We start from the raw sequence: 27,060 nt of genomic DNA, 5'->3' as shown, positions 1-27,060 counted from the left end.
GCAGGCAGCCTGCTCTCCAAAGCCTGGGCTTTCACTTAAGTGCCTATTCAGCCCACAAGGAGGGACGGTTTGTCTCTGGCCGCATTTAGCACATTCAAAACGTGCAACTCCTGAAGCTGGGAATTTGCAAGCTGTAATTCTTTTTTCCCCCACCCCAGCCCCTCGCTCGCTTTTCTTTTGCTGGTGACCCTGTTCTTTGTATAGATTTCTCAGACAATCAGGAGCAGTCCTTGCTTGCCGCTACCACAAGTGCCTGAAGTTGCCTGTGTTGAAAATATTTATAATGAGGCTGGGCTCCTGTGAGGCCCACGGGAAGCAGCTAGAAGTCCTGCTCTTTGATTCAGCAGTCCCGTGCAGGTGGGGACAAAAGGCTCAGTGCACCCCTTTAGAAAAGGGGACACACTTCTGAGTAAAACATTCCTCTCTGGCTTTGATGCGTCCATGTGACATCACACTGGGAAAGTGAGCTGCTTACGCTTTATTTTTTCAATCATAGTGTTTCTGTGGGGTTCAGATGTCAGAGTTGACCAGTTTTTCTGCTAAATTTTATTTCCACTTCTTGTCACTGCCAATTTTTCAATTCCTTAAGAAGAAGTTTGCAGGAGCCCAAAGCCATTCAATCCAATAGGATCTTTGTATCATTATTCACACTGCCAGTAAAAACTAGTACAATGATTTGGCAGCTACAAGCATAAATACCTTCAGAACATTTCCACAACATTTGGGAACATAAGTATCTGAATATAAATATAGCATGTAAAATAGAAATTCTTTTTCCCTGGCTCTAGGTATTTCTTATCTTGTCTCTACTAAAAGTTAAGATTAATAATTTTTAAAAATTTTAAGGTAATGAGATGTCACAAAACATTACCATTTTAAGTGTAAGTTTAGCAACGATTACATTCACCATTTTGTGAAAGTGACACCACTGTCCATTTTAGAAAGATGGTGTTTTTTTAAATCAACCCAAACAGAAACTTAGTCTCCTTTAAGCAGTAACTCAACATTTGTCCCACAAACAGTTTTGTCTCTCCACATTTGCTAGAGTTGATTTACTGAAGTGGATCATACATTACGTCTCTTTCTGTGTCTGATTTCTTTCGTTCAACATAATGGTTTTAAGGTTCACCCATGTCCTATCGTGTTTCAGAAATGCAGAAGCTGTCTGTGTGCCTGGGAATGTAGATATTTTAATCAGCTTGATGGCACAGTGTCCAATCTGGTCTTAAGTAAATTCAGATATTTTGGTCGCTGGAGATGTTTTCCAGGTTGAGTCAGTTTTAAGATTCACCAAGTTTGCCAAGCCCTGGTATGTGTTTTGGAAAAAGAAAAGAAGTAAAACCCCTGAGAGAAATGAAAGGCACACAAACAAAAGCAAAGTGTGTGCATCTTCACCACAGCTCAGCTAGCACATACTTTTCACAGCTGGGAGCCATCTCCACGGGGGACCAGGCAGTCTGCAGGGAGCTGGTCCTCAGGAAAATGTGGGAGGGCTGGACCAGAGGGGGACATTTACCCCCACCAGAAACCCTTCCTCCCACTGCTTCAGCCCTATGGTGCCTTTATTTCCTCAAGAAAGTATTCACTGGTGCAATGGATTACAGAATTGAGCATATGCTAACTCCTCCCATTGGCACCTTTCAGAAGAAAAAGAGAGAGAAAGAGAGATGGGTGCCCACCCAGAGAAGGTAGAGGTTAAAGGGAGGACTCAGCAACTTTTCTTCCCGCATGAACTTGGCCAGACTTGACATTGTCAGACTGGTCCCTGTCTCATGCTTATTCTCACAGAAGGCTGTTGTTATTATTGTTGTTGCTGTTAGGAATCCAGAACTCACTCACAGCTCTCTCTCAGGCAGGTTTTCAGAGGGTATAAATCACATGAGAGAATGGCAAAGGACACACTGACAAAGGAGATTAATCAGAACTGACTTTGACAAGCACTGTGGCAATTGGACAATTAAAACAGACATTCGGATGGTGGGGGAAGAAGAACAAACTGGGGAGGAGGGTAGAGAGAATGTTGCAGCAATGAAGGAATGAAAACCCCAAATCCCTGTAAATGTTCATTAAAACTAATAAAATTTAATAATTAAAAAAAATCACATGAGAGAATACTGCCCACACTGCCCATCCCCACCACCCAGCAGCTGGTGGATTTGAACTGTCTGCTTTTGGGTTGGCAGTGCAACTCCTTACTGATTAGGTCATCAAAGATCCCTCTGAAATGACTATAATCCTAAAAAACCCCAGACACTTCCTGGAAAACAAGGTAGACGTGTGCCATCGAAAGCAGGAGGGTGGTTATTTCAGAAAGAAAATTAAAACTCACGTATGGTGTGCATTAAGCCCTGACAAATCAGGATTGTCATTACTCCCAATTGTTGTGTCTGATTTCAACATGATTCTCGTTATTTTGCTTGTGTGCGATACATTTCCATGTCACTAGGTTTCACTTGTAAGTTTCTCCACTAGTTCCTCTCCATCTGCTTCCTCTTCCTTGCCTTTTAAGGTGGTAGAGTTCCTGTGAACTCAATGGTTTAATTCTTTTTGGATCATAGTTGTTGATAATGGTCATCCAGTCAACTCATGTTGGGCTCCCCGTGTGCAACAGCGAAAGCGGGTCATCAGGCCTGTCTCCCAGAGTGCGTCTGTGGTGGGGGGCCGTTCAGGCTTATCTCTGGGGTACAGTCAGGCACTTAACTATTTGCACTCCCAGGGATTTCTCTTTTAGATGGAAAATCTTTCTGTTTTGCATATTTTACTGTAGCTTAATAATTCATGTTTATGTTTATTGATTACACTTTACCAGATATGTCTACCAAAGATATAGACATGGCTAACATTTTATTAATGCTATCATTGTTAATACTATATATATATGTATTTATACATAAAAAATAATATATATAAAGTATGTGTAGCTAATTTACATATATTTATTGTAAATAAATTATTATACAAGACTGCTTAATCTTGGTATCTGAAAATTAGGAAGAACATTTAAATCCTCCCACGTGGGAACACTGCATTCTCTGACCCACCCCCAACCCTCTGTTTTTTAGACCTCTTATGCTAAAAACTAAGAATCATGAAAGAAAAAGTATGTTAGAAAGACAGCACATGAGCGTTAAAGGAGAATCCCAAAGAGAGACCTTTAGAATGGCATTTTGCAGGCGGGGAAGGGCATGAACATCGTGTTAAAGCAGCATAACCTGATCTCAAAGCAGACCCAGGGAGCCTAACTGCTCTCTTCTTGGTCTTGTTTGCAGATGATCACTCCAGAATACTGCTGAAACCGGAAAACAGCCACAGCAACTCCGACTACATCAACGCCAGCCCCATCGTAAGTACATCCCCAGAGTTAAGAGTCAGCTCCTGGTTTCTTTATCAGCAGAAGAAGCTACACAAAAGAGAAGCTCCTAGAGAGGATGCCAGTGTGTCCTGAGTCTATGGCCAACCTCCAGCAGATACTTGTAGAGGCTCTCGACCCCAGCCTGTCTTGTTGAGATTTCTTCTCTGGACCTTTTAAATGAGACAACAGGTGTTTATTAAGGGGGTGGAGATGGTGTGATACATCTAGTTGTGTGTAGAATCCCACCAGAGACTCAGCAGTTTTCTACGAGGAACCTATGACTTTTAGGAAAAATTCTTTTTTTAAAAAAATTTATCATTAATTTCAATAAAAATTTAGAGACTTTGGATTTCCATTCATTCATTGTTGCACTTTTCTCCCCTCCGCACCTTTCAGAAGCCCCCCCCCCCACAGTACACTACCCTCTTGGAAAAGTAAAAGAAAAATTCTTTCATTGTTTTATAATCCCTCCACTCCACTATGCAGCCTCTGTTCTGGACTCCTGTCATGACAAAAATACCTGATAACATATTCGTCTTAAACAGTTTTCTCCCTCATCTGTTTAAGTGCAGTATACATTATTGAACCCATCTTTCTCAGTCTCCCCCCAACCCAGAAGTCAGTCCTATTTTACAACAGTGGCATCATGCAGAATTTGTCCTTTTGTGACTGAGATACTTCACTCAGCATAATGTCCTCCAGGATCACACATTTTGAATAATATTGCGTGAGTTCCTTGGTTTTCAATGCAGTGTAGTATTCCATTGTGTGAATATACCACAGCTTCTGTATCCATTTGTTTGTTGATGGGCACTTAGGTTGTTTCCAACTCCTTGCTATTATGAACAAAGCTGCAATAAACATGGTGTGCATATATCTGCTTGGATGTCAGTTATGGTCTCTTTGAGGTATATTCCTAGTAGCGGAATTGCTGGGTCAAAGGGTATCTGTATTTGCAACTTTTTGAGAAAGCGCCATACTGCCTTCCACAGTGGTTGCACCATTTTACACTCCCACTGACAGTGAATAAGGGTTCCAGTTTCTTCACAACCTCACCAGAATTTGTTGCTTGCTGTTCTGTTAAATTTTGCTATTCTGACTGGGGTGAGATGATATCTCATAGTTGTTTTGATAGGAAAAATTCTTGATTGGTTCTGTTTCCCTTTTCTAGAGCTGTTTTCTCTTCTAGTTTTTCCAAGGTTCAGGGAAAATCAAACCTAGACTTCGTAGTTTTAAAACAAACAGCACTAAGGGAAATGCAAAGTTATAGATTAGTTCCCTTCAGGTTCTACCAGTGAATGGAAGCTTTTCTTTTTTAAAAAACAAGCAAACAAAAAAACAACAAAAAACAACAACAAGCAACGCAAAAAAGTAAAAGGGAAAGATTATTTTGTGACTGTTTCCTTATCTGACAGCTAACACCTTCAACACAGAGAAGTGTAAGAGATTTGAAGTATTTTCTATTTCTGAAAAAATTGGCATTGCATCTTCTTATAGCCTGGTAGTTAAAAGACCCCTGTGAATCACAGTGTTCCCCTTAGCCCGAGAGTTCCTTATGGCCCACTCCTGATGTGGATCTTGTCCTGTCAGCTCTCTATCACTCCTGTTGACCACGTCAATATTCTTCCTCTGTGGTGAACCTTGCGGGCAGTGGATTGGGCTGAAGAGGGGGAAATCAGGAGCCCACTAGAGGCAGAACAAAGGCAAGAGATGAAGCGAATGGTAGAGAGGTTAAAAAGTCAGATTTAAGTGCTAATTCAACTGGGTTTTCAGAATTAAGTTAGAGTGACAGTAGGTGTGAAGAGAGTCAAATGAAACAGTTCAAAGGTAGAATTTTTTTTAGAGAGCTTGGTTGACAGCATTTTAATCTAATGGCAGAGAACAGGTGGAGATTTATTGGGAGATTTATTGTTGTTTCTGAGGAACAGAGTTTGCAGTGTCCACCCCTTTCTCTGACTGGGCTTCTGGGAAGCACTGAGACATCTCCTGACGGTTTCAAATGTAGATTTGATCAAATTATAGTTCCTAGAAGATATCACACTGTTCTGGGGAGTCTAAAGGAGGGAACTGGTGACGATGTAGATTACTGAGTGATGGTGCCGGTCATTCTCCAGGCTGCTAACATGCTCTCAGAGCAAATTGACAGTCGTGCTTTAGTCACTTAGTCATAGGTTTGAGCTTGGAAGCATCATCCATCTGATTATAAACAGAAGTTGTTGCCAGTGGACCATCTTCCTGTTGGCTTTCTGTGTGTCCGTGAGTGTATCGTGTTTAGCTCATTACAATTTTGGCATAGAAACTTCACAACTCCACACACTGAAAATAAGACATACCACACTTGGCTTTGAAAGGGTGGATTAAAAGTGAAGAATCAGCTTATCACACTTAGTCTACACCCACCTGAGCCTAGAATTTAAAATGAGTCATGGCTTTAATTTCTTTTCTTTCAACAGAGGCATACTTTAAAGATTTGTTTCATCTTGTGTTGCCACTGTGCTCACTTGGAGCCATTAATTTAGCCTTTCTTAGCCACACTGTGAGGTGTTGAGTATTTTTCTATCCATCCTAACTGGAAAAAAACAAACCACAGCCTCATGGATTTACTTAAGTCTCACATTTATCTTAGAGAAAGTGCACCCAAGTTGCTCCTTGGACCCAAAAAGGTGAAGCTTCATCTCACATACTTTGGGCATGTTGTTAGGAAAGGCGATTCCTTGGAGTGGACACCATGCTTGGAAAGGTGGAAGGTCAACAAAAGACAGGAAGACCCTCAAGCAGGTGAATTGACACTGGCTGCAGAATTGAGATCAAGTATATCAAGAAATTATAAAGATGTATTGTTCTTAGGGTCACTATGAGTCAATGACACTTAATAATATATTATGCATACAGCAACATATATCATGAAATCTGGCTTTGCACAGGGCATGATCCCTAAAAGGTGGACATGAATGAGATCGACTTAAAACTATCTGTCGGGGAGTGGGGTAGGGAAGTGATTTTTCTTCCTGCTGACGTCTCTTTTCTCTAGAATGAACAATATGAGACCAGAATGAAGAATAAAGCATTTCTTCTCAACCCTTTTGCTTTATGGGTTCTAATGTCTTCATATAGGAGCTCTTCAAGCTGAATCTCAACATGGACAGCCCTGGTTGGCACAGAAGCACAATCGTCCTTAGAAACTGTCCCATAGATTTGACACTCTCTCATGCAGACAGGCACTAAAGGGTGTGTGTGCACGTGTGTGACATGAATTTTGCACTTCGTGCCATTTCTAGTTTCCCTTTTATTAGTAGAAATTCAGCATGACCTCTTTCCGTCTCCCGGGGCAGGAACTCGAGTCAGAAGGCACTGCTAGGAAAGAGAGGTAATTTGACGGTACCATTTTGTACTTTGTCCTCTATTTCATACCACAATTCTTTTTTTTCAAATTTGGCTTGTAAGAATGGACAAGGGAGGGGGGGAAAAATCTATATAGTACCTCTTCTTTTTCAAAGAACTGAAAGTACAATGATAACCTTCCCAGCAGCAGCTGAATGAAAAGCTTGCAATTATAATACAAGAAGACCCTGGCTGTGTAGAATAAAACCTATGATAATTATATCTGTCATATTTGTACTTAGTCCTCATTAAATTTCAGTGAAATCATCCAGTGGTAAATAATGTGCAATCTTTGCTTTTAAATCAGAGGTCGTGAAAGTAAATGGGGATTCTGTTTTCCCATGTAGAATGTGAGAGAGGGGAACCCATCAGCTACATTTAAAAACTCAGCTTTACTCTTATGGAAGACACCAGACTGAGGGATGTCATTAATGTGACAGTTTGCTCAAACACAACATACAAGCTGTATTGCTGGAAACCGTTCTAAAATTCCTGAAGATACTTAATAAGCTTACGTCTTCATTCTGTGGATTATTAAGGAAGAAAAGAAAATTGTTTAAAGGTTTCATCAAAATACATTTAAATTATTTAATCCAGGACAGGACTGAGAACCAGGTCAGCAGTTCAAATCCACCAGCCACTCCTTGGGAGAAGCAGGGGCAGTCTGCTTCAATAAACATTTACAGTCTGAGAAAACTTCTGTGGCCAATTCTACTCTGCCCTATAGGTTCTGGGTTGATGATGATGGGTAGTTGTGATTGTTTTAAATTTATTTCAACTTTTAAGAATAAAATAAGAAGACAATGCAAGTTGATAGTCTTGCTCCCCTTAATTCCTAAAAGTTATAAAATCTCCAGAATTCCTATGCCAAACCTTGGTATCTGGGAAAACAAATCGTTTGAAAACTGATGTCTGATATTTCCTTGCTTTGAATAAAATGTTCTGTGAAATTTGATTAATGTTAGAAAAGGCAGATGTAAGGGTGGGTAGAGAGGAATACAGAAATATAAATGCGTGTTCACTCTGCGTATGAGATTTTAGAATAAGAGGTGTGACACCCCACACTCCCCCATCCCTCCCGCGGTGGTGGGCCTAGATCCCACCTGAGTCTGTGGTGTGAGTCAGAACATGCTGGCCGCTGGCACGTGTGCAAGCAGAGGCTGCCTGATCTTACCACCGCTGCCACCACACAGCGGAGCCCGGTGGCTCAGTGGTGAAGACTTACACTACCAAGCCAAAGGAAAACAATTTGAAACCACCGCTCCTCTGCTGGAGAAAGATGGGCAGTCTCTTCACGTGATTTACTGCTTCTGAAAACCCTTCTGAGGGTCAGCTCTGGGTTCATTCTGACTCAAAGGTTCTCAACAACCACAGACAACTCCTGCCGAGTTCCTCTGGTGCTGTTCAAAACTTCAGAGTCTCTGTCCTCACATGCTAAATGCTTACTCATAAAATCAACTTCCTTGGGGATGGTGGAAGATTATTGTTACATTTTTATGCAGATTAGCACTTCTAAAGATAAAACCCACCATTTGTGGGGTTTTTTTGGTAACACTAATTATCTGTTTATAGCTTAAGGCCAAATCACTAGGCTTTTTCTTTTTAATATTGTTTTGCATACAATAATTTGTATACATAATATTTCATTCATGTACATTGAGTTTCATGCAGTCTTTTATTCACAATGTGTTTCATATATTCATGTATATTGTGTTTTATAAAATTAATTACTATTGATCTGTGCTTATCACTACCCTGTCTTTTCAAGTCCCCTTTGGGTTTTTCCTGTTCTTTGACCACCACACTGTCATCTGCGCACTAAACTCCATGGTCCGAGTGAGTTCCGCCTGCCCCATTTTCCTCCCTCTTCCCTTTCTCCCCATCTCCTTTTGGACATTTATAACATCTTCCTGTCACTAGGCTTTCAGAGACTATTGTTATTTACAAATGCAACCTTGGCCCTGCCTCGTTTCGTTTGATTGTCTTTGTAAGAGTCAGTCCACCACTTAGATAATAGATGCAACAGAAGCAAATGGTTTTCTCTTTCTGAAATGGAGGAGGAGGGTGGAAATCGTAGTAAAAGCAAAATTGTGCTAGCTAATTACACTGGGTCATGATGCCCTTTGATCTTCATCTTACATGAAATCACAAAGCAATGAATAACATTTGATTCTCCGTGATAGTGACTTTTCTACCAGGGCACTGTTACTGCAGAAAGCTCCCATTATGGGAGACAGTGTTTAATAATGGCACCATTTCCCTCTTCAAATAGCCCAGCAACTTAGTGCTCCTGGAGAGCATGTAAACTCCATGCTTACGAGCGTAGAGTCCTTTAATCTTAGGCTGTGCAGGAGTGAGGACACAGAGCTTGTTCTAACAGGCCTCAGCCTACCTGCCCACGTGACTTTGAAATTAATAATTTTACAGGTTTTCAATCATGATTTCAGTGTAACAACAGAAAACCTAAACACCTTCTCACCTTCTCTCTCTCTCTCTCTCTCTCTCTTTCATACACACACAAAAGAACACACATCTGCCAGTATAGAATCCCAAAACTAAAAGCACACACACATACACCTGTCTATAGAATTCCAAAGAGTAAAGTGCTCTTAGCATATCATCCAGCCTCACTTATTCCCACTGCTGACCACCATTTCACAGGTACTGAGGCCGGGACCCAGAGAGATTAAATAACTCTTTTTTTTTAACACTATTACATCGTTTGTATATAGGAAGATAACATTCATACAAGTAAAGAGTTTCAAAACTCACTGCTGTCAAACTAGAACCAACGCCTAGCAGAGGCGGTAAATTACACAAGAGGAGCCCGCCCATCTTTCTCTTTCAGATGGCTGACTCTGAATATTGAACTAGAGCACAAAGAAGCCAAAGCAAAGGGAAGAAATCAAGAAGTTAAGGAGCTGAATAGAAAATTTCAAAGGGCAGCTTGGGAAGACAAGGCAAAGTATTATAATGAAATGTGCAAAGAATTGGAGTCCGAAAATAAAAAAGGGCCATACTCGCTTGGCATTTCTTAAACTGAAGGAACTAAAGAACAAATTCAAGTCTCAAGTTACAATACTTAAGGTTTCTATGGGCAGAATATTAAATGATCCAGGAAGCATTAAAAGAAGATGAAAGTATACAGTCACTGTACCAAAAAGAATTGCCTAACAGAAGAATTTCAAGAAACAACATATGATCAAGAAGCAATGGTGATGAAAGAGTGATGCATGCTGTTCTGAAGGACTTGGCAAAAAATAAAGCCTCAGGGTTTGATGAAATACCAATTGACATATTTCAGCAAACAGATGCTGCCCCGGACATGCTCACCAGATTGTGCCAAGAAATCAGGAGAACAACTACCTGGAAGAGATCCATATTTATTCCCATTAAAAAAAAAAAAAAGGTGACCTGACAGAATGTGGAAATTATCATACAATATCATTCATATCATATGCAAGTAAAATCCTGCTGAAGATTATCCAGAAACAACTGAAACAGTACACTGACAGAGACAAACCAGAAATACAAGCTAGGTTTAAAAGAGGCTGTGGCACCAGAGACATTATCACCAATGTCAGATGGATCTTGGGAGAAAGCAAAAAGTACCAGAGGGTTATCTATCCATGTTTCATTGCCTATGAAAAGTCATTTGGCTGTGTAGATCACAGCAAAGAGTGGCTAAACTTGAGGAAAATGGGACTTCCAGAACACTTGATTGTATTTAGGCAAAACCTATACTTGAACCAGGAGGCAGTCCTCAGAGCAGAGCAAGGAAACACAGTATGGTTCAAAATCAGGAGGGGACTGCATCAAGGATACGTCCTTTCTCCACACCTTTTCAATCTATATGCATAACAGATCATTCAGGAGACTGGGCTTTATGAGGAGGAATGTGGCATCAGGATTGGAGGAAGACTCATTGACAACCTATGTTATGAAGATGACACAACCTTGCTTGCTGAAACTAAGGGAGACCTGAAGCACATGCTGCAGAAGATCAAGGACTTTAGTCTTCAATAAGAATTGAAGTTCATCTTCAAGAAGACAAATATTCTCACCACTGGGCGCATTGGCAGCACCATGATGGTTGGAGAAGAGATTGAGATTGTTAAAGCTTTCTTGGCTCCTCAATCAACACTTTTGGCACCCACAGTAAGAAAATCAAAAGGCAAATCACATTAGGTAAATCTGCTGTCAGGGACCTTTCCAGAGTACTGAGAAGCAACAGCATCAGTCTAGAGACTAAGATGTGCATTATCCAGTCCATGGTCTTCTCAGTTACTTGCTATGCATCAGAGAGCTGGATAATGACTAAGGAGGATAGAAGACTTGATGCCTTTGAGTTGTAGTGTTGGAGAAAAGTCTTTGACATAGCATTAACTTCCCCAAGAAAGCAAATAGGTCTGTCTTAGAGAGGGTGAAACCAAGTTTCTCCTTGAAGTCTAGTATTTTGAAGCTCCATCTCACATACTTTGGGCACTTGGCCAGGAGGGATCAATCCTTGGAGAAGGACATCATTCTTGGAAGGGTGGAGGAACAATGCAGGAGAGGAAGACCCCGGATGAGATGGATTGATACAGGAGCTGGGGTAATGGGGTAGGTGTGTTAGAGTCAGACTGGCTCAGGACAGGACCGGCTTCAGAGCTGTTGTACTTAGGGCCATTATGAGCCATGGGCAACGTGACGGCACTTAACAACCATCACCATTGCCACCGCCACCACTGAGTTGGCAGCACAACTCTCTCCACATTACACTGCTAGGTCTCCCTTATAAAAAGTGTACTCCACTGGGAAAATGAGAGAGAAGGTGGGGAAACTCAAGCACAAGGGTGACAGGAAGCTGGAAGCAGTCTGCTCGGCTGCTGACTGAAGGTTAGGTGATTCAAGTCCACTCAGAAATGCCCAGAAGAAAGGCCTGCAGAGCAATTTCTGAATAGTCAGCCACTGAAAACCCTCTGATACTCGTGGACCCACCAGGAGTTGATAAAAACATTTGGCTGCAAGGACACCTTGGTGGCATGGTCTGTCACGTGTAGCACTGCTGACCCAAAGGCCACGTCTCCAGAGGTTCTAATCCATGAGCTGCTCAGCAGGAGAAAGCTGGGTGCCCTCTTGCTGCTATGATTAGCAGCCTCAGAAATCTGAGGGAGGGTCACTGGGTTGGATCTGACTCAGTGGCTGTGAGTTTTGATTTCAAGTTGGTTTAGGGACAAGACACAAAGACACGCACATGCCATGCTGAAATTATCATTCTAACGCCTTTATGGGAAACTTGCCTTGATTTCCTCTCACTGCACTTCTCCTTCCATGGGGATCTTAAATTTAATAAAACCTCTGTTCATTTAGTTAAATATTTGCTTTCCTTCTGTTCACTTATAGACTGCACGAAATCATGATAAAGCTTCCCGATGCTGTATGTTTGCTACAAGCAAGAAGTGCTTGTGCCCATAATTACTGTCTGTTCAACCAAACGTGCAAGGAATTCAGTGCTTGTCACCGTCGTCTGAATTATTGTTAAATTGGTGACACTTCCTCCCTCTCTGCCATCCTTGTAATAGCCCCCAGTTCCCAGTAGCTGTTCTGTGACAGCAGGGGAGCAGCAGGGGGAGGAGGGGAGGCAGAGGCCCCTGGGGACGAGTTGAGTTGGTGCAGGTATTCTGTGTTGTGTCCTCTTCCTCAGAGAATCAACAACTTTTGGTTTCTGTCTTGGCGCTTGGATGGGCCTTTTCAAATACCATAACAGTTAAAAACTTTCCTAGACGTTGCCTTATATGTCTTCTTCAGAGCTCTGGTAGCATCATGGGAAGGCCTTGTGCTGCCAACCAGAAGCATAGGTTCAGGTCCACCAGTTGTCCCAGTAGAGGAAGGTGGGCAGTCTCCTCCCATGCTGTTGACAGCCTCTGAAAACTTGCTGCAGGACCACCTCTGAGTCAGTTCCCACCTGATAGTGCATAACAGTGGCATCTACTATATATCTTCTTAAACCTTGTCCAGAATTGTACTTTAAATCACATCATTTTCTTTTCAAAAGCAACTAAATGGGCTAGTTTAAGCATTCTCACAATTTAAAAATGTGTTGCTCTCTAAATTGCTTTGGGGAGAAAAAAAATAAAATAAAAAAACTCAACCCACACATGTTTGGAAAGAAGGTGGAGCCTTAATTTTTATGCATAACTGTTAGCAGGGAAGAGGCAGGGGTCTCAGTAAATAGCTATCACCCCCAACAAGCGCATATTTTAAAAAATCAAAACTCCTTATTTCTGCTAAGCGTTCTTCTACTGAAACATTTTAATTGGGGCTTTCAGTGAGAGTAATACAATTTTACCTGTATTGTATGTGTTGTGGTAAATTTCAGAACGAGGTCCAGTTTTAATTCTGAATCACAGAATTAGATGCCTGGGGAAAGCATTCTCTTGCTCCCCGCCCCCAGCTCACATCATATTGTTGCTCTGTTAGAATAACTTACATCTGTTCTTTTATGCTTTTCCCCTCTTTCATGGTGCACATAATTATAAGGTGCATTTGGTGCATTCTTTTATGCTGACAACCATCATCGTGGAGTGTTGATCGGCGATGCATAGATTTTCGAGATTACTATTAAAGAAAACACATTGATGCCTCTTCAGACGTAGATGCTAGGCAGCGTTTAAAGGTGACATGGAAATGTACAACTGGAGCCCTTCACATGGCGGTTCAGAATTGCATATGGTTGAAGCATTCCCATTTTTCACTGTAGTGAGAAATGCCTTCTTAGTAATTATCTTTAGATACAGAATCTTTTAAATCCTTTAAGCAAGAGTTGATATCAAAAGAATGCATTCTTGTATTAGATGTGAAAAAAATAAAAGACTGTGTAAGTCTAGTAAATAAATACCATCTTGTGAAGAAGGAGGGTCCACGTGTATTTACTATCAGTCTGATGGCTTACTGGTAAAGAGTTGCACTGCCAACCCAAAGGTATATAGTTCAAACCCACCAGCTGCTCCAAGGGGGAAAAAGAAACAGTCTTCTCCAGTGTGATTTACAGCCACTGAAAACCTGTTGGAAGATCAGCTATGATTCAGTTCTGACTCAGTGGTACATATCAACGACCATAACATCAGCCAGGGTACCTTCTGGAGCTGGTTCCTGTTATCCCTTTAGGGTACATGAGAAAGAGATGTCCAGTAATTTTGGAATTATAGTGTTGAAGAAGTCTTAGCTGACTTCAAGCGCTATTATATCCCTGTTTACTTCAGAATGAACAAGGCTTGGCACTTAGGGAACAGGTCTGAACCCTGTCCTTCACACTCCTCCAGCATTGTGCTTGAATCCTGTTATCTTCTTGAGGCTTTGTTACACAGGTTCCCTTTTTTTTCTGTTTAGTCAGTCTTTGAATAAAATACTATAGTTAAGGTCTTTTAACCAGACTTCTTTATTGAAGCAAACAAGAAGCGTTTGGGTAAATCAGTATAACCATACACACCACAAGGACATTCTTGTTTGTTTGTAGCTTGTTTTGGACATGGTAGAAAAAGAACAGGAAATTAGTGACTTGAAGGTGGGATCCCACCACTTGTGAGTGCTTGCTTTGCTGTGGGCTCTCACAGCTTAGGGCCAGACCAAGACTGGGCTTTTGAAAGCCCCCAAGCTGTCCTGGTAGAGGAATTAACTCTTTCTGGGCAGGAGGATACCAGTAGTTAATGAATTGTTCCAGGACACTGAGAAATTTAGCAATGGTAAATAAATGAAGGGTGTCCTTCCTCTCTGGTAAGAGCTTAAGCTTAACCTCTTCCAGCCCAGCACCAGTGACATTTCAAATGGGCTCATTATTCTGAACACCATGTACAGCCTTTGGTGGAAATGGGAGTCATTTACACCGAGAACACAAACTAAATTGCTGTGAAATCATTTGCATACTTGTCAACATTTCCTGCATTGGGATGCCAGGGGGAGACTAGCAAGCTTCACTGGACCTACTCTCCCCACCATCCTTCAGCCACCATCCTTCGGAATGGTCAGATGTCCAGACACTTCTGGTATTTATGTTAGTGGATTAACTTGTTGGCGTCTGGCTTAGGTGGGCTTCCAGTCCTCCTTTCTGTTAGGGTTGCCCTTATAACCTCCATTTTCATATAAGAAAAGCATTTCAGATGTGCTTGTCCAAGCTGAGCCCATAGAACTACCAATGCTGGGTGTCAGCCTCGGGTGCTCTTTGGAATCACAGTGGAAGGTGCATTTTAGTTTGGTTTGGTTTTCTTTGTTTTGTTTTTCTCCCCCTGTCACCCCATTTCTGCAGATGAATATGTTAATATGTACCTTTGTGGTGCATCCAGTTAAAGCATTTGGCTGCTAACTGAGAGGTTAGTGGTTCCAATTCACCCAGAGGTACCTCAGGAGAAAGACCTGGGATCTACCTCCAAAAACTAGCCACTGGAGACCCCCTGGAGCACAGTTCTCTAGCCCACATGGGATCACCATGATGCAGGTCAACTCAATGGAGATCCATGGTGCTGGAGAGTCTAATGTGATGTGCGCCTTCATCAGTTCCTCCTCCACCTATGTTTCTCTTCTTTAGATTTCTAATATTTTTAACTAACCTTTATTACTGTCATCTTTTCTCCTGCAGATGGATCATGACCCCAGGAATCCTGCTTATATAGCAACTCAAGGACCGCTTCCAGCTACTGTGGCTGACTTCTGGCAGGTGAATTTTAAGAAGTATTTTTATGCAAATAAGATCTTAACAAATCGATCATGAATAATGCCCTGGATTCTGTTAAGCCATGTCAAACCTGTTTGTAGATGTTCATGTCACTTTGCTTCAGAATTTTTTAGTCCTTTTTCTTTTCCCCAAAAATTTATGCAAGGGCTGAATATTTTCTTTAAAAGGGCCATATTTTAAAGCCATATTTTGTAGCCACTTCTGTTTCATTTTACAAAATACAAGGAAATAACAGTTAGTTCAGTTATTACATTTTATTCAAACATGCCTCAGATCTATTTTCATTTCTTTTTATATAGATTAAAAGTAATGCTCAAATTCTGGCTTATCTTCATCATACATTCTCCATAGTGGATGTCAAAATCCACACTGATCTCTTTTCACTCAGCATGGCCCGAGGATCACCAAGACTAAGTAAGACTCGCGGTTAAGTATATGAGCCTGTGCTGAGGGAGCTCTGTGTGTAGAGCTGCGCTGCTTTTCCAGAGGCCACGCCCCTCCTGCAGTTTGACTCTACCAGCTGCTCCCAAGGGGAGAGATGGCCACTCCTCCAATAGGATTCATAGCCTCAGAAACCCCACCGGAGAGTCGGCTGTGCCAGTTCAACTCAATGGCAATGACTTTGACTCCATTTAAAAAAAAAAAAAGTGCAAAACCTAGATGCAAATGAGTTTTCTTTTTTTTCTTCTCCATTTTTTTCCTGCTCAGTCATCAAACATTTTATAAGCCAAATGTGAATGTGAAGGAGAACTGTGAGGTAACTCTCCAAGTACACAGGAATTTACCAACAGTAATCAAGCCTTCTCTGTGTTGCTTATGCTAAGCATCCTTAGAAACGGGTGCAGTTAAATGCTCTTTGCAAGGAGAGTCCAGATAAGGACAAAGGTGAAAAAAAGACCTGCTGTTCATTGTCCTTACAACCATGGGGGTGAAGTGCCTTTTCTACCCCGTAGCAGCACAAGTAATCAGGCTGTAACAGCATGCTAATTTAGAGCTGTTGTGCCATTTCAGATTATTGGTGGTGATATCATTTTCTAATTTAGTAGCTCTTAAGAGTCAAAAGTAGAATTGTTGGCTAAAGGTCAGTGCAATCATCCTAGACATTTTCTATTCCTTATAAACTTACTGCTTTCAAGTCAGAACGGACTTATAGTTGACCCTCCATGGGGTTTCCAGGCTGTGGATTGCACTGGAAGAAACTGCCCATCTTTCTCCCACGGAGCTGCTGGTGGATGTGAACTGCCAGAGAGGCACTGCCTTTGAGTCAGCAGTGTGGCTCCCTACAGATGATAATACTGGACCCCCTGTAGCTTCCTGTTTTCTTTCCCAACTTCCTGTCAGCTGTCTTCTTTTTCTATCTAAAGGGTGCAAAGTCTTTTTTTCCCTCCCCTTGAGAATAATCTTTGCAGTTTACTTCTGGGAATCCAGGATTTACTGAAGGCTTTCTAAGAGCCCTTTGCTATATATGATTATGATAAACATTAGCAGCAGATGTTACTATCCTCATCTTCTAGATTAGCAAGTGTGAATATCTGAGATTGCATAACTTAAGCAAACCTGCAATTTATGGATCAAAGATTTGAGTCATGTTTGTATGATCTGTGCTGTTTATACCTCTGTCTGTGTGTGTGTGTTCCCCCTTATATATACCCTTGTAGATACTGCTTGTATGTATATAACATATATATACATCATGTATATATATATACACACACATGCGTGCACACGCACATACACACACATATATATACACACACTATATATATATATGGATGTGTCAGAGGAAATACGATTGGCACAGGATAGAGCAGGGTTTAGGGCTGTTGTACACAGGTTCTCTATGAGTCTCAAATGACTCGACGGCACATAACAACAACTATATATATATATATATACCTTGTGTGTGTATGTATACCCTTATATATACCACCTTGGGGAAAAAAAATTACACTGAATCTTCACATTATGTTATTTTGACACATAACTATTACCATTTCAACATAGAACCATTGAGCATTGGTGTAAGAGTGATTGTGAGGAACACCCGACCCAGCCACCAGGGGATATGGAGTTTCCTTCATCTGTCCACTAAGAGACTCTCCAGCCCAAGTGAGAAAGGCCTCTAGACACCAAGACCTCAGCCAGCTCATCCATAGGTCTTTGTATACCAAATCACCACTGGATGCCTCTTCCTGTTAGGAAGTTCTTCTTTACATAACACAGAACTCTTCATAAAGCATAAAGACATGAGTTTTGTTCTACCTGATAGCATTATCGTGGAAAATCTGCAGAATCCCAGACTTTTCAGTTCAGTACTCCTGCTGTACCATGCTCGTGCCAGAGTTCTTCCTCTCAGGCTAATAGGAAAAGCTTATTCCAAATCTTGTGGTAAAATAAGGAATCTCAACAGAATTTTAGTATCACTGCAGAACTTCCATTCTACCTTACCCCATTATCTGAGAATCAATAAATTTATGTGTGGACTTAATTGTCATCTGTTGTTGTTGCTGTTGAGTTGATTTCCGCTCAGGATGACCCCATGTGTGCAGAGTGGAGTTATTCAGGGAGTATATTTCTGTGTGACATTTAGTGCTTCTGTTGTTAGCCGCTGTTAAGTTGATTTCAACTCAGGATGAACCTATATGTGCAGAGTGGAATTATTCCAAAGGATTTTTAAGACTGTGGCCTTCCAGAAATAGATTGATCTTCAGGCCTGTCTTCCTAGGCACGTCTGGGTAGGTTCGAACCACTAACCTTTCAGCTTCTGGTGAAGATTTTAGTCATTTGTACTATGCTTCCTGGATATGGCTTATTTAATCTTTGTCAGCCTTTAGATCCCAGCCAGCCACCCATAAGAACACAATTTAATAGAGCTTTCCTGACCAAGGGAATTGCAAGTTTTGAGAGCTCCTTTATATTTGCAACAGTTGCTCACATTTATTGGCCTCTCGTAATAAACAAAGTATATGTAGAAGGGCTTTTGCTTGCTTTGACATATAATATTCACAACTCCTCCGAGAGACTTAGAAGGGCTAATAATTTGCCTGATTTCTTTAATGCGAAAGGGAGCTGTGCTGGCGTAGTTTGTAGGGAGTTGCCCAGCTAACCCCAAGACCATGCCTCTCCAGTGGTTTAAATCTACTGGGAGCACCCAGGGAGATGGATGGACAATTCCTCCTGCGTGCTTTACAGTCTCTGGAAACTCATTGGAGGGCCAGCTGTGTGAGTTCATTTCAACCTGACAACAATGAGTTTTGAGGTTTTCACATGGCTAGCAGGACACTGAAATATTTTTCTCATCATTTAGTAGAGGTGGTTGCAGTTGAAATTAATTTTTATCAGTATCTACAATGCAGAGATGGGGTATTGGTGGGTCCGTGGTTGAATTTGGCCTTGTATGTGGAGGACCCGGGTCTAATCCCTGGCCAGCGCACCTGGTGTGTAGTTATCACCCACCTGTCAGTGGAGATTTGCATGTGGCTGTGATCTGGAACACATTTGAGCAGAGCTTCTAGCCCAATACAGGCCAAGATGGCAGACAGTCTACTTCTGAAAATCACACGAGAAGACCCTGGGATCACAGCAGTCTTGTCGACAGCTGATCATAGAGGTGGCTCTGGACCTGTCAGTGTTTTATGTCATTGTGAATTGTGTTGTTGTTGGATTGGAGGCCACCTCAGCAGCTTAGAACAACAGTAATTTCCCCCCTAAACTTGGTTGGGGGAACTCAGGTGGCATCGTCCATAGAAAGTCGCACATTAACCCGAGGCAGTACCTCTCTGGCAGTTCAAATCTGCTGGCAGCTCTGCCAGGGAAGGGTGGGCAGGCTCCTACCCTGCAATTTACAACCTCCACAAAGCACCGAGGCTCTACTGTGAGTCAGTTCTGACTCGATGGCAAAGAGCTGAGCTGAATTAAAATTGTAGCTGTTGAGAATATACTTAACCAAACATATGTCACCAGTTCAGCAGTTTGTATATGTATGATTTAGTGAGATTGGTCACATTCTTTTGGTTCCAAAGCCATTTTTACTCTTTTTCCCCACATGAAATGTTCCTCTGTCATTAACAAAAACTCAGTCTTCTGATGTTTCTGTTTTTTTAGTTGCTAATGTCAGCCTGATCCCATTTAGATAGTTCTTAAGAGAGCTGGTAATCATACCAACATACACCTTTCTTTACTAGTTGAAGGAATCTGTTACTCAGTTTTAAGATAACTTCAGGGGATTTTTTGTTTTGTTTTGTTTTGTTGTTATTGTTGAAGGTTTACCCTGCGTGGCTCTGGAAAGTCTAGGGTCTACGAAAATTTTGAAGATTGAGACCCTTCTATGGAATCTTTGATCAAAATGTTCAGTTATGGAAGCTGGGCACCATCCAGTTTTTCTGGTCTCATGGTAAAGCGAACAGTTGTTTATGGAGGCAGCTGGACACACATTACAGTGTCCCTACTGTTCCTAACTCTCCTTCTTCCTCTACAATAATATTTTTGTCACCAAGGGATTTAACTCATGCTTCAGAAAATATCAAAGCATCTTTCTTGTACTAAGTGGCAACCTGACTGGGTCCTCTGGACCATCAAGACTGCTTTTGCATTTTAACGTTGGTTAGCAGCAATTTTTTTTTCTCTGTCAATGATAAGCACATCCATTTAAGAATGGAGAATTATAAAAAAAAAAAAAAAAAAAGAATGGAGAATTATGAAGTGAAGCTAATAAAAAGGCAACTGCCCTGTAGGAAGAGGTGGACAATCTCCTCCGCCTGCTACTTAGAACATCAGAAATTTAGTGGAGGGTCAGCAATGAGTCAGTTCTGACTCAATAGCAATGAGGGAGGGAACATGAAAATGACCTTTGTTGTTCACTGTAACAAGATAGGTGGCCTCTGCAGGAGTTTAGAGAGAGGCAACAGGGCAAGTTAGGCTGAGAAAAAAGGAAGAATATAAAATTTAAGAGAATTCCAGAAATTTAAGGGAAAGAGGAAGACTGTTTCATCCCCTCTAGAAAAGAAACAGAGCTGGAGCAGGTAGGGGTGATTCACTTAGTCTCTGTGAAAATAAGAAACATTTGGATCTTCTCTAGCCCTGGAGAATTTGGCCCTTGGCAGCACCCACCCTTTCCTTCTTCAGCCCTACCACAGAATACCATGTGTGCAGACCACCCACACAATTCCATGTGTGAGAGCAGACTACACCCTGGAAGGTTGGTAGTAGTTACTTTTTTTGCGAGAAGATCACCCGATTTTTCTTCTGATGTACTTCTGGCCAAATTTGAACCACCATTCTTTTGATTAACAGCCAGGTATATTAAATGCCTGCACCACCCAGTGGCACTCCCCTCCCGTCAGCTTCTGTCCCCAGGACCTCATGCTTTCTCCTGCCTCAGCTCAGTCCCCAGTTTGCAGTAGTTCAAATGCATACTACTTACTGGCTTCATAAATTAATTCTTTACTTCAGGAAATCACTCATTACCTGGACCTTCTCCTATAAGGACATGCTATGCAGTTTATGAGTGTAATTGCCAAAACTTGGATTTCCACCACAATTTTTGAAAAGATCGATTCCTTGTCTGTGAATGCCCTGTTCACCATTGAGTTGAATGTCTCGTCATTACTGTGTTGTGGAGACACACAGCCTGTAGCACACCACACTGCTTACATGTAAGAGTGGGAATCTGCAGCGGTGTGATCAGATTGAAGGAGAAAAGATGGCTCTTGAGGCGTTAGCTAGAGAGTCAGGGCTTGGCTTTCAGTAGCAGGGGTAAGGGTCTGGTTGCAGAGTAATTCTAGAAATTCATGACAGCTTTATCACCACAGCCTCATCTTTTCCCCATAACAGACATCATTAATCAATCATGGCACTCTTTCTGGCTAGCCTCACATTTGCCTCGCCTTTTACATTTGGCACCAAGAATTTTTGCTAAGTTGTTATTGCTCCTGTTGTTGGGAGTGTCTACTTCCAGCAAGTCAATTTCTCCTTAGAGCAACCCCTTGTGGCAGAGTAGAACTTCACTATATGGTTTTCAAAAGAACCAGTATATATTGAAAGAAGTTGGTTATATGCCATCCTTTCTTTCTTGTTTTCAGAATGTGCTGGCATAATTATGTTCTCGTCCCCCAGGGGAAGCTTCCATGTGTTACCCATCTCTGAGCATACCTGGAAAAGAAAGAAGACCAGTTTCTAAAGTAACATTTCAGCCCATGTGCAAGTTTAAGTGCACAGTGAATGTGTATGGATGCAACATGAAGAACTAGGATATTTAAGCTCATCACTGTCCTGCCACTAGGACGTAAAAGTGGCTTCTTGGCCGCAGGTGTTTCACCATCATAACTGGAACAGTCACAGTTCCCTAATTCGTCTGGAGTGTGGCTATGCCAAAATGAAAACTCTTAAATGGCAAGCCTTGCTAGAAATTCTGGTTTACTTGTTTGACAAGTGGGCAAATCTTTAAGACAGAATCAAATACTAAATACTTTCCCTAGCTAGCCCAGTGTGACATCAACCCCCAAGGGAGAGAGAGGGGAGATGCTTGATTAAAAGACCCGTCACCATTAATTCAGTTGGTGCCCAATTAGTGTTAGCTCATACTGCTGTTATTAACAGTGACCTAGAAAATAGTCCATCTATCAATTTCTATCTTCTTTTTTTTATGTTATGAAGTATTAAGTGGGGGGAAATAAGTTCACCCCTTTCCAAATGCATAAACTTGGTTTTTTGGTTTCTGGTTTTCACATTTGAAAAAGAATTTGGTAAGGGACTTCTTGTGGCCTAGTGGCAAAAAGCTGTGCTGCAATCCCAAAGGCAAGCAGTTTGAATCCACCAGCTGCTCTGCTGGAGAAGGTGGGGCAATTGCCTCCTGTGCCAGTCGGATCTGATTTGATGACACACAACAAGGGGAAAAAATAAAATAATTTGATAGAAAAAAATACTTCATTTAAATATTTTTCTTCTAGTTTAGCATCCATCCACATCAAGACAGTACCTTTGCTACTATGGAAGACCCAAAGAAGGTAAAGATTTTTTCCTTGTAAGCACTGCAAGTTAGGGGGATGAGGAGAAGACTCATGAGAAAGGTTAAGAAGACTTAAGAAGAAATAGAAGAAGTAGGCAACTATCTCCTTGCTGTGCTTTTCCACATTAAGTCACGGCACTGAATCAGACAGAAAATAGAGATGGAAATTGTTCCTCCCCTGTTTCAATGCTATGCTCCCTTCTCTTGTCTCTATCAACAAACACTGACAGGAACATTGAAGGGTCGTTAAAGTCACCAAGAGCCAAGACTTTGGATACCCAGAGAAGTTGCTCCTGTGACCAGTGTCCCGATCTACCTAATTAAAAGACTTTAAAATTTTTTAAGAATTTTTTAAAAATGTATTATTATTATTATTATTATTATACTGGTTTATTTACAAAGTTTGAATACATTGGTTTTTCACATACTTTTTAAAAACCTCATTTACAGAGATGCCTGACACATACTAAGTGCTCAATAAATGTGTCAAAGAACTGTATTCTCTGATGCTTAACCACATAGGAAATGCTGCAAATGGCTATTTTGATTCGAGTCTTTAATTCTCTAAACACACTATTTCATTAGCCCACATAACATCAAGTAGGGGATTCTGAATACATATCTACTTCTTAGAAGATACAAATAAGGGTTTCCTAAAGATTTGTAACACACATTTGTAATCGAAGGCCAAGTGGAGGAAGAAGGTTAACAGTGAAACTTGCTATTTAGAAATTGGGCTTTAATCTCCACCAGAGCCCAGCTATAACCTGTTAAACCTTCTTAATAACTGCTCTTCGAATACCCCACTGCACAGACAGGGCACTGTAATGCTCCTGGTTTCCCCAGAACACCCACTTCTTCCTCACTGGACCACATGCCAAATGAGGAGTCCTGGTTTCAGGTGTGGAGCAGAGAGTTGTCATAAGTGATACAGAGTCCACAGGTCCTAGAGAGTCTGCCCACCCCCAGTCTCTAACTCCTGAACATTCGACCATCAATACTGTATCTCCTTTGGATAGCAAAGGATGCCAAAGAGATGGTTAGAGATGTTACTCATTCCAGCGTGTCAGAGGAAGGCTCAGCAGCAGCCCGTCGTGTGCAGATGACACAACTTTGCTTGGCCAAAGCAAGAAGTACCTGGGACACGAATTGCAGAAAGTAAAAGACTGCAACCTTCCATACAGATTACAACTCAACATCAAGAAAATGAAAATCTGTGCTGCTGGGCTAGTAGGTAACAAAATACAAGATACATGGAGAGAAGATTGAAGTGGTTAATGTTGGGGTTTTTTTGGTCTTATTATAATCCACTAAATATCCTTGGCAACAACAGTCAAGAAATAAAAAAACTTATGTTGTTGGGGAAGTAAGCAATCAAGGACTTCTCCAAGGTTCTGAGGAGCAGTGATGTCCACTTGAGGATTAAGTTGCACCTCACCCAAGCGATGGTCTTTTCATTTGCTTCCTTTGCATCAGAAACCTGGACATTGACTATAAATGACAATAGAAGACTGATGTCTTTGAGTTATGATGTTGGAAAAGAGTCATGAGTGTCCCATGGACTGCCAAAAGAGCAAACAAATGTGTCTTGGAGAAGGTGTAGCCATGGCACTCTGTAGAGGGAAGGATAATGGAACTCCACCTCACATAACTTCAGGCATTTGATTAAACAAGGCCAGTGTTTGGAAAAAGACATCAGGCTTGGAAAGGTGTAGAGCAGGATGCTTGACATAGTGACTGGAACCATGGGCTGAACTACAGAAGGGATGGTAAGGATGGCACAGGTTGGGGCATGCATGGTTCATGGAGTTGCTATGATCTTGATCACCTCAGTGACACTTAACATCAACAAGCAGAGGAAACTGACTTAGGAGCCCAGATATCCTGCTTGAACTGAACCCATAAGGAGTGAAGCTGGCATCTTTTAATTTGAGACATGAAAGTAGGTTTCCTCAGAAGTAGCAGGACTCCATTGGGTCCAGGCAACTTCATGTACATGTCAGATAGCTGATAGTCAGTATATAAGTAGTGATTGCACAAAGGTTGGCTAACAGAGCAGTCTGGTTTCTAAGTATGCCGTGGAAATCCCTTAGTGACACAACAGTTACACAAGCCATCTTGCCATCTTGGATGTGTTGGGCTCAGCAGTGAAGCAGGCTGCTGTACCTTTCTAAAAGAACTCTCTGATTTTATTTATTTATTTTTTTTAAAAAAGGCAAATATTTGTTACTTGGATACTGCCCCTCTTTCCCTAGGCAGAAATATTTCTGGTGGAGACAAACTCCAGAGATGGTTGTTTCTATTGACTGCATACCAGGTGTCAGCTATTGGATTGCATTAGACGTAGGTGTCGGAGCTCAACAACTCCACAGGTGAATTCTCTCCCAAGTCGGCCTCTGTGGGGTATTAGCATTGATGGTGGCATTACTAACATCTTCTTGGATTTACACTACTTCTCCACGGCTTTCGAAATGGATCCCACATTTGTTATAAGGAGGGAAAAAAGACAGATTGGTGCTTTATGAGTCATGAATACAAGAAGCAATAAAAATTACAGGGCCCTTCATTTACTTAGAATCTCATTTCCAAAAGATGCTTGTTTGATCCAGAGCCAATGAGTGAGTTAATGCATGTAACCAAACCAGAGCTCAGAAAAATTTAAGTGCTCTGCTTCTTGAGAGTGTCCACAGGGGAGAGTAAGACAGGGATTTGGAGGGTAGCCTAGTGGGTAAGGAGTTGCATTGCCATCTCAGAGGCAGGCAGTTTGAATGTACCAGCTGCTCTGTTGGAGAAAGATGAGCAGTCTCCTATGCGGTTTACAACCTCTAAAAACAATGAACTCGTGAAATATTACTCAACATGGGTGACCTTGGAGGACCATATACTGAGTGAACTATCTCAGTCACGAAAGGACAAATACTGTGTAACACACACCACTGTTATAAAGCAGGACTGACATGGAGTTTGGGGAGGAGATAGGGAGTGAACACTGCATTGGAACAGATGAAGGAAAGAGATGTTTAAAAGGAATATATGATTAGGCATTATATGTTTGACAACAGTCCAGAATGAGAGGAGCATTGCAAAGAGGACTGGAGGAGGGGGAGAGGGGATAGAGGAAATTGTACAACAATGAATGAATATTTAAAAAATAAACTGAGGGGGAAGGGAAATGTGCAACAATAAATGAAAATTCATCTTTTCTGTCAACTTTCATTAAAATTTAAAAAAATTATTGTTTAAAAAAACTACCAAAGGGTCAGCTATTCTGGCAATGAATTGATAGTCAAAGAGGTTAACTCCCCACCCATTTCAATCTGTACCATATTACTTAGTTATAGCTTATTGACATCAGTGAACTCAAGAATAAAGTACAAGTGTTCTTAAGCCTCATTAATTGGCTCCTTTTTTGCAGTTTGAATCAGCATCTTCATTGCAGGGTGAAAGTTCACCTCTATTGGATTTATGATGAGAATTTACCAAGGAAATGAATTGTGACACCAGGATTTCAGGATGAATGCTTAATGCCACCCAGGAGAAAACTATCTTCAAATACCAGCAGCTTCCACATAAACACGGTTAAATTGGTTTAATTTTTAAAAATCACATTTATGTACATTTGACCATGCCCTGAAAGGACTGTTACCATGCAATCCTTGACAGTATTTTCTTTGAGTTATCTTGTTTTACAGACATATTAAATTGTTGTTGATAGCCTTTGAGTCAAGCAGGATTCATAGCAACCCTATGACCCAAAGGCCTAAAGCTTTTCTGTAACTATCAACATTTATCATAGAGTTTCCCGAAGCATGTTGTTTAGGAAGTGAATGCCACTCCTATAGACCCTTCAATATATGTGTGGATTCTTTTTCCCCCAACAAACTTTTTTTTTTCAATTTAACATTTACTATTAATAAAGCACCCTGGAGTTGGAAAATCAAAAGGGATGAACTCTCAGCATTTCTTAAGCTGAAGGAACTGTAGAACAAATTTAAGCCTCCAGCTGCACTGATTAAGGATGCTGTAGGCAGAATGTTGAATGACCCAGGAAGCATTAAAAGATGGAAGGAGTACACAGAGTCACTATACCAAAAAGAATTGGCTGACATAGAAGAACTTCATGAAATGACATATCAAGAGCCTATGATGATGAAAGAGAAGTTCAATCTTCTCTGAAGGAACTAGCAAAACCCAAAGCCCCAGGAATTGACAGCCTACCAACGGGTATAGTTCAAAAGGCAGATGCTGCCCTGGATGTGCTCACCAAGTTGTGCCAAGAAATCTGGAGGAGGTCCACCTGGCCAACTGACTGGAAGAAAGCCATATTGGTTCCCATTCCAAAGAAAGGGGACCTGACAGAGTGTGGAAATTATCTAAGTCATTAATATCACATGCAAGCAAGATCCTGCTGAATATTATCCAAAAATGACAGGAACAGCACATCATCAAAGAACTGCCAGATGTACAGGCTGTGTTTAGAAAAGGTCGTAATACTAGGGACCTTACAGCCAATGTTAGATGGTTCTTAGCAGAAAGCAGAGAGTACCAGAGGAACATCTATCTGTGTTTCATTGACTATGGAAAGGCATTTGGCTGTGTGGATCACAACAA

The 27,060-nt window shown here is 41.3% G+C and overlaps 1 protein-coding gene across 1 annotated transcript in view; it reads left to right on the top strand.

The window, feature by feature from the left end:
• Positions 1-27,060, top strand: part of LOC102856993 (receptor-type tyrosine-protein phosphatase N2-like) — a 1,387,447-nt gene that overhangs the window by 1,291,887 nt on the left and 68,500 nt on the right. Inside the window, exons 16-17 of the mRNA XM_006887690.1 lie at positions 3,270-3,343; positions 15,348-15,425. Of these exons, the coding sequence (XP_006887752.1) occupies positions 3,270-3,343; positions 15,348-15,425 (152 nt within the window). The remainder of the gene's footprint in view (positions 1-3,269; positions 3,344-15,347; positions 15,426-27,060) is intronic.

The sequence above is a fragment of the Elephantulus edwardii genome, unplaced genomic scaffold (genome assembly GCF_000299155.1).
Source record: "Elephantulus edwardii isolate Elephantulus edwardi_28Jun2011 unplaced genomic scaffold, EleEdw1.0 scaffold00060, whole genome shotgun sequence".
In the NCBI taxonomy this organism is placed as follows: Eukaryota; Metazoa; Chordata; class Mammalia; order Macroscelidea; family Macroscelididae; genus Elephantulus; species Elephantulus edwardii.
The sequence above is the reverse complement of the archived record's forward strand: the minus strand, read 5'-3'. Positions and strand labels throughout refer to the sequence as shown.